Source organism: Lathyrus oleraceus, chromosome 5, assembly GCF_024323335.1.
Source record: "Lathyrus oleraceus cultivar Zhongwan6 chromosome 5, CAAS_Psat_ZW6_1.0, whole genome shotgun sequence".
NCBI classification, from domain to species: Eukaryota; Viridiplantae; Streptophyta; class Magnoliopsida; order Fabales; family Fabaceae; genus Lathyrus; species Lathyrus oleraceus.
In genome coordinates, this window is record NC_066583.1 from 503,811,710 (window position 1) to 503,820,123 (window position 8,414).

The 8,414-nt window shown below is 33.2% G+C and overlaps 1 protein-coding gene across 2 annotated transcripts; it reads right to left on the bottom strand.

The window, feature by feature from the left end:
• Positions 1–7,189: 7,189 nt before the first annotated feature.
• On the bottom strand, positions 7,190–8,207 carry LOC127085804 (endo-1,4-beta-xylanase 5-like). 2 transcript variants are annotated; one of them, XR_007789274.1, is made up of 4 exons: positions 8,192–8,207; positions 7,859–8,081; positions 7,593–7,759; positions 7,193–7,297 (listed from the first exon to the last, which is right to left on the bottom strand). XR_007789274.1 is itself a non-coding variant. In XM_051026355.1 (3 exons), the coding sequence occupies exons 1-3, from the start codon at positions 8,085–8,087 to the stop codon at positions 7,190–7,192; spliced, it is 504 nt and encodes a 167-aa protein (XP_050882312.1). In that variant the 5' UTR covers positions 8,088–8,102. The 2 variants fall into 2 exon arrangements, 1 of the variants encoding a protein (XP_050882312.1); XM_051026355.1 differs by lacking the exon at positions 8,192–8,207 and having other exon boundaries at positions 7,190–7,297; positions 7,859–8,102.
• Between the last annotated feature and the right edge of the window lie 207 nt (positions 8,208–8,414).

An 8,414-nucleotide genomic window follows, 5' to 3' on the forward strand; every position in this document is an offset into this window, starting at 1 on the left:
CTGTTAACACAGTTTTTCATAGTGTTTCTTCTTTTTTTTCATCTCTTTCTAGTGAAAAATATTTAAAGTTAGAAGTATATGAAGTTAGTAGATATGCTTCCCTTTTTCTCAACTGCATCACAGTCATAGCAGAGGGTGCGCCATCATCAATGGATCATAGATCTCCCGGAAGTTCCTTATCGTAGGTATATATGTTACTTGTTTTTATTAAACTTGCATGCCTTTTATTCATATTAGTACCTTTTGCTCACATGAGATTACCACATCTATTACAATGCTCACCAAAGCCACCGTCTAATGCATGATTTCAAGTTTAGATAATGTTGGAATATTTTAAGAAATTTTTTGGGTTACTAAAGCATATTTCTATGTAATGTTGTATTTGTGGTAGGGTTGATTGATGATTGGTCACTTTGTATCTTCAAAGGTGATATCATAACTGTTTCAAGCTTTCTTCAGAGTATGCTAGTGCCTCTTTAATTATTAAGTATAAAAATCATTTTTACATTTTGAAAATGAGAATTTTGATTTAAGTTGTAAAATGGAAATGGAATTTTAAAATGATTTTAATATATAAATTGTTGGTAAAATATACCACATTTTGATTAAGTTTTCATATTTTTTATTATATTTTGGTCATTGTAATATATATATATATATATATATATATATATATATATATATATATATATATATATATATATATATATATATATATATATATATATATATATATATATATATATATATATATATATATATATATATATATATATTGGAAAAGATTAAAATCATCTAAGAGAAATGCAATCTGTTGTGTAGATAATTGCCGATTGATCTAGATGTGGGCGGTGCTTTGAGGGCAGAGTTGTCTACATCTTGTGAGGATAAGGGAACACCCATTTCTCATATTCGCTTCCTTCACTCTTGTTAAGTCTTTTGAATGCCAAAAACAATTGCCTCGGAAGCCCCTTCTTTGTGCTATATAGGATACGGGTTTTTTCGTGGTCGCATCTAGATCGGATGACGTCTTGATAAGATGTCATTGACATTGAGAACAGATCCATAGATGCATTAAATGTTTTCCTTGCAATGGGTGATGTTTCACATAAAAGTTTTGATGCATGTAACTTTTTTGTCAATAATGATTTCCCGTATGCTAATGAACTTTAAAGAAAATTTGGGTTGTTGGTGGCGTATTTCTCATTTCCCAAACATATGATATCGTGTAGTTCATTATGGTGGGGATACATGTAAACCTTCTAATTAGCAATTTTCCTTCTTTCGTAACTTATGGAGTTTAATGAAACTCTTATTCTTTTTCTTCGTTCATAGCTTCCTCCATTGTTGTCAGCTCCTCTACTTTGATCTTCATTTAAGATTTACTACCTCTTCAACACACTTCGTCTTCTAAGGTAATTCTCATGTTTTCCTCTTGCTCATTCTTGTTTTTTTGCTAGGGTTCTTGACATTCTTGCTTTGCCTTTAATAAATACCTTATCCATGGACTCTTTTCAATAGTAATTGTTGTACTTAGGTTTGAACATATTTTAGGTAACCTATTCGACATTGTCTCTTTTTCTGACAGAGTCCATCGATATATAGGTTGTATTGGTCCATGTTTAGTAGACAAAGACATGTTAGACACCATCTTTATTTTTGCTAGCAAAAATGGTTTGAATCATATTTTAGTGGCGTCCTCACCAAATTAGGGGTCTTCTCTCCGGATAAAGATAAAAATGATATGCAATAAATATGACTGCATTCCCTTTCATCACTACGCCAAATAAGGGAAAAGAGGACGCTTATTTTGGCCTATAAAGCTTTTAAGCGCCCTCTAAAGTGGCGTTGGCATAGGTAAAGACAGCACTTTGTTTTCCTGGAGAAAGCGCTCTCTAAAGCGGCCCTTTAAGGGCCACATTATAGTGCGCTTTCAGAAAAAAGCGCCCTCTGGAGTGGTCCATAAAGGGCCACCTTAGAGGGCGCTTTCTGGACAAAGCGCCCTCTAAAGTTGTCAATGTAAAGTGTTTAGAGGGCGCTTCCTACAGAAAGCGCCCTCTAAAGTGTTAGTTATTTTAAAAAAATTGTTTGGAAAACAGTGAGTATTTAATTGGGAACCTGTTCGCATGCTTTAATCCAATATTATACATCATTAATCCATTGATATATACAACATGAATCCATTTATATACAACATTAATCCTCCATATATACAACATTAATATATTGATATTCATGCATGTACAACAACATTCCATACATATATGTACAACAACTACAACCTATATGATTCTATGATCAATAATGAATTGACACAACTCATCCTTCATTTCATCCAAATGAGCTCTTGAGTAAGATTTGTATTCGTCAAAGTACTACAATTAAGAGAATAAAACATATTCATGATTTAGTAACAAATTAGATGAAATATCCGATAATATTAAAATAAACCCTAAGTTATTATTCCATACCATTTTTGGGATGTCTATACGATTCAACGCAATGATATCTCTCATAAATCTCAATACAAAAAATCCGCAATCGATCGAATTGTTTTGCTGAGGACACTACACAGAAAAACAAAGAATATATATATATATATATATATATATATATATATATATATATATATATATATATATATATATATATATATATATATATATATATATATAGTTAATTTCTTACAAACACTATTATAAGCAAAAAACAAACACTATTATAAGCAAAAATAAGAAACTTAATATATACCTGAACTCTGACCCAGGTAATGTCCTTCCTATTACGATAATTCTTTTTCGATCTAAATTTTAGTATTGCCCTAACAAAATAAAAACGTATATTGAGATCAATCTGACAGACATAATTAAATATACAAATACACACGAATATTTAGGGGAATTTCACTTACGCGTCAACCGTCTTCTTCATACTCGGAAATTTACTCCAATTACCCGGTAACGAATCGAGATAATACACCATTAGTCTCGAAAGATCCATAGCAACCAACACCCAGTGACCACTGTAAAATAAAACAAAAATTTAGATGCATGAAAATTTTCTACGTAAAAGATATACATAGATTAGAATGAAATTATTAGAAAGAAAATCTAACCCGTTGCCAGAATTAAACGGTAAAAAATACAAACTGGGTGTAGTATTATCGCCGGCCACCATGAATCTATCGACTAGTTCATTCATTACGGATGTTGGATTTTTCGTTATAAACATTGTGTTGATACGGGAAGCAGCAATAAAATTGAATCGGTTACACAATTCAGTTCCCCGCATCAATGTGTCATACATATACCTTAAATAGAAACATAATAAACATTAGACTACTTATTGAAATGTGTAAATAAATTATTCAACTAAGTAAATAATAAATTGATCGGAGTACCATATGTATGTATGAATGACAGCGATGCCCAATTCTTCATGTTCAAAAAGTTGTTGCATGTCCTCCTTTGCAATTAATTCAGAATGAGCAATTCCGAAAACACCTTCATCCATATCTACACTACGGATGGCGCCGTGCATAATATCTGACTCTTCCACCATTTTCTCAAGACGCATCATAATTTGAGATTTTGTCCCGGACGTCGTTGGAATTTCCTTACTAGCTTTGTCCAACATTTGACCGGGAACCTAAAAATATAAATTAAATCATGACTTTTTGTGATGCAACAAAATCGTTGTGTATATAATTCAATGGGTATATATATTTGTACCTCTTTTTGAGATTTAGGATTTGTTTTTGTCCCGGACTTCGTTGGAATATCCTTACCAGCTTTTTTCAACATTCGACCGGGAACCTAAAAATTCATATAAATTAAATCATGACTTTTTGTGATGCAACAGAATCGTTGTGTATATAATTCAATGGGTATATATATTTGTACCTCTTTTTGAGATTTAGGATTTGTTTTTGTCCGATTTCGTTGGAATATCCTTACCAGCTTTTTTCAACATTCGACCGGGAACCTAAAAATTCATATAAATTAAATCATGACTTTTTGTGATGCAACAGAATCGTTGCGTATATAATTCAATGGGTATATATATTTGTACCTCTTTTTGAGATGCAACCGACTCGATGCGTCTTGAAATCCCTTTACCAGCTTTATGTGTGGGTCTTGTAGGAGTCTAACATTACCATGTAATAAGGATTGATTAAATATCATAATTGTAGCTGAATTGAAATGTGAATACTAAATATTCATAATCATTTAGAACATATATACCTCGGCATCTGGGAAAATTAGATCTGACGGACATCCAACAAAGGATCCGACTGCATCTCGCATCAACATTGTCTCTGAAACAACGTTAGGTAATGGTAGAAGCGCGTCCGTATCTAATACAAGGTCAACCGAAACTTTCATATATCCCATCGGGAGGGGATTATGGTGAAGTAATTCACCCGAAGTATTGTGCACTTTTCCCTTGCCAACTATGCGATAAGTTGGTGACGATAGATACAGCTGACAAGGTGTAATGCCCTAAACCAATAATAAATATGTTATTGTTAACGTGTATATGTGTCAAGTAAAAAAGTGCTATTTTAATTTCATAATAACATATATAATTACCTCGGGAAGTTTCGGTTGACAATTGATACTAGCTCGGTCCCTAGTATCTTTTGCCTCGGAACCGCACCTTTCCTCTCTATACCTTGCATTCTCCTTTTGCAGTTCGAGTACTTGTGCCCTTAACTCCGCCAAGGTGTCCATCACCTCTTTGTTGGTAGGATTTTTTGTTTTTGGTTTTTTATAAAATGACGACGGAATCACACCAAAACCCTTACCCCTCACACGACCGGAATACTCAGGAACATTTAGTACTCGACTAAGTACGCTCCTGCAATCCTGGACCTCGGTTGAAGGTAAGGTTTGGAATAAAGTCTCCTGAAATATTATTAGAGGAGATTAAAAATGAATTATATGTCTAACAAAATTTTCGATATAATTAAAGAAATAATGTTATATATACTTACACATTCGTCATAAACATTTTGAACCGCTTCAACGACAGCCCCATCCTTCCCAACCCGAGCAGCCTTCCACAATACGTGCTCCGGAAGAGATGTTGCGTCGCTTTTCTCCTCGGCTAGCTACACATTGAATCAGATTATAAGATCATCAATTATAACATATTGTGATAATGTATAAGCTCATAGCATTTGAATATACTCACAATTCTTTGTTGTAACCGTGCATATCCCGTACGCCCTTTTTTGTACGGATACGCGGGTTTTGATGCCCTTTTCCGATTTTTGTCGTTTACTTGGTTCTGATATGCCTTAAACTTTTTTATCTAGGAAGTATTGTATAGCTTTTTAAAAAAACATAAGAGAGTTGATGAACCTAAGCTGATACGAAATCAAAAGACATGAGTGGAAGAAAGGAGAACCAATGACCTTCCCAGAACAAGCAAGGAGGAAAAAATGAATGGTGAAATGTGAAGAGTTGAAATTGGAATAGAGAAAATGGAAGTGTTTAGTCTTGTGAAATGATGAAGAGAAAAAAAAGATGAAAAAAATTTGGATTTTTGAGAATTAGGGATTCTGAAATTTGAGAATTAGGGATTTGAAATGATTATTGAAAAATGGTAACCGTTTACCTGAACCGGTTTGTAATAATGGTTACCGGTTTTTTTTTAATTTGATAAATGGATCACCAATTTCTAAATATAATTTTGGGTTGGGTTTTAATGTTTGGATTAATTTGGATAGGAAATTGGTTCATGGTTATTGGTTATTTTGCACACCCCTAACTGTATGAGTGTGATCCTCTTCCTAATCGTTTGATTTTGAAAGTTTTTGATGTCTTTGTTTTCCTAATATAGGCCATAACACATAGTGTATATATAGTATCAAATGTTAAATTTGATGATTTCATTGTTATGAAGTGTAAAAATAGTATCACGATACCCGAAATAAAAAATACTTTTACCAACAAATTGTGACAAATTTTTTATATAAAGGATTTAAAGTTGGGTGGAGTGGTATGTGGTAGAAGACACTGGTAATACAGTTACATGTCTCTCAAAGAGATTTTTGACACCAAAAAGTTTGTTAAGTACAATATTCTAGGTAAATATGGTACAATATTCTCTATAAATTATCACAATGCTAACTCATATTTTCTTAAGAACATGTATTTTGAGAGAGAAACTCACTTAGGGTAATAAATTCAATTTTTTTTGATATTTTTTTATTTAGATATCATATAAACACAATAAACGACAAAACTTAGGTTCATCAACTCTCTTATGTTTTTTTTTCCTTTCTTTTTTGGGTTTAAGCTAAATGGTTTCATTAGTTCTTGAATTGTGATGGAATTGGAAAATTTTGTAACCTAGATTTTAGGTTTTTGTTTGATGTTTTGATTTGAAGGCACTGTGCAGGTTGTTTTTGGTTCTAAATCTTAGGAAGGATAGATAGTTGATAATCTTTGATTCTAAGGAATTGTTTGAATTAGTTGACTTCTGTTGAAATTTCTGTTCTGGAATCTATTTACCAGGTTCATTTTGTTAGGAAAAACTTCATATTCTTGCTTTCCCAGTTGTTGCTGTGTCTTTTGAGTTTTTTTCTTCCGAATTCCCATGCCTTTGCAGTTTGCGTGCTTATATCTCCTTGTGTTTGGAATTGAAATGTATGAATGAGTGACACTTTGCTTATGTTGTAATACTGTAAATAATGCAGGCATAACAGAAGAGTTGTTACATTACATACCAGGATCATTATGAGTTGTGGCTGCTTTGGAGCCTCAACTTTCAAGAAGAAAAGGACTCCGTCTAATACTCCTAATGAAATTGATGGTGAGTGTCTGTGGTTACTTATTTTAATATAATTATGTTCATTTAGTTTGCACTTAAGTGAAAACATGGTTTAAGTATTGGCAAAGACCTCCCTTTGTAGCTTTTTTACTGGTTAGGTTTTATTCGACATGTAATACAACGATGATGTTCAGAAATATTCTGATAGCAATACTTTTTTTGTAACTACAACCTTTTCCCATTAAGCACTATACTTAATGTAAGGCCTTGTTGTCCAGGATAAATACTGATATGAACCATCAATTGCTATAAATTGCAAAACTTGTTAATACCATTTTTCTTTCTGCTACACTTCTACTACTGATTTTCACTGCAGGTTAGAAAGACAACGAGGTGTTGGAAACTATGACTAGCTTACCCTCTCAACGCTGTCGTCTTGGTGTGTTCTCCATTGCTTTCTGGTGAATGGTTGTAAGGACACGTTATCAGCCCATAATTCCACAGTTGGATTCTCAGTCTGCATTGCTAGTAAGTTTCAGATAACACAATTTCACAAATATCAAAATACATGAACACAACCACTTTCATCATTTTATCCATTCTCTGATTTTGGATTGTACTCAAGCATATGGCCCCTACTTATAAACTCGTTCTCAGGTTAGATCTCATCAAATGTAGGACTATTAACACAATCCTGAACAAATATTTAAATAGTATCAAAATGTAAATTTCATTTTCTACATGAGGAATAATAGAGTTGTAATAGAGGCACACAGAGTTGAGGAAGCTTGAAGAAATATAAGCAAAATCACCTCAAAAAGAATCTCAGCAGGGGTTGAAAAGTTAGCAAGAATGCCCCCTTTTAGCAGAGACCAGCATCCATGGTTGGCTATGACATGACCACCATGTACCGATTCACTTCCATTTGTTTTAAAAACAACCGAAACAATCTCACTTCCTTCACTCAGCTGAAGCCAAGCTGAAATGTCCAAAATGTTTTACAAAACTAACTTAATGAATCACCAACATTGTATAACATTCATGAAATAACCATTAACAAAAGATAAACGCGAGTTACCAGAAAAAATGTATATCAGTCCTTTCTTCAGATGAACCTTCTGAGAGAAACCATCCAATGCTCGTGTTCTGTTGCGAGCAACAATGAATCTATTGCCGTCATTTGATATCCGTTCCTCAATTGTTCCATTTCCAAACACAGTCCAAGCCTTAATGTTATGATCAAACCCTGGATTTACTATAATGCCTCCTCCATATTGTGCCCTATGAGGTTCTTTCACACACTGCATTATTTCAAAGCATTGGCAACACAAGTAATTTAGCTGAATGAAAACTTGCAGAAACCAATTTCAGTTAGTCATAAACATGTTAACTGATAAAGAAGAGACATTACCTGAGTAGTAGCAGAAGTTAGTGATTTTAGATTTCAGTTATTAGTTAGAATGTTTTCAGTTTAATCTCAGTTATCAGGTGAAGATGAGTTGTGCCACCTTTGTTGTTGAAAAGAAATGTTTAGTTGGGAAAAAGTCAATTTTTGTGAAAAATGCTCAGACTGTTAGTTTGTTACTGCTGAATGATATTCATGCTATGGCTGCAACATTCTGTTTTTGCCTATT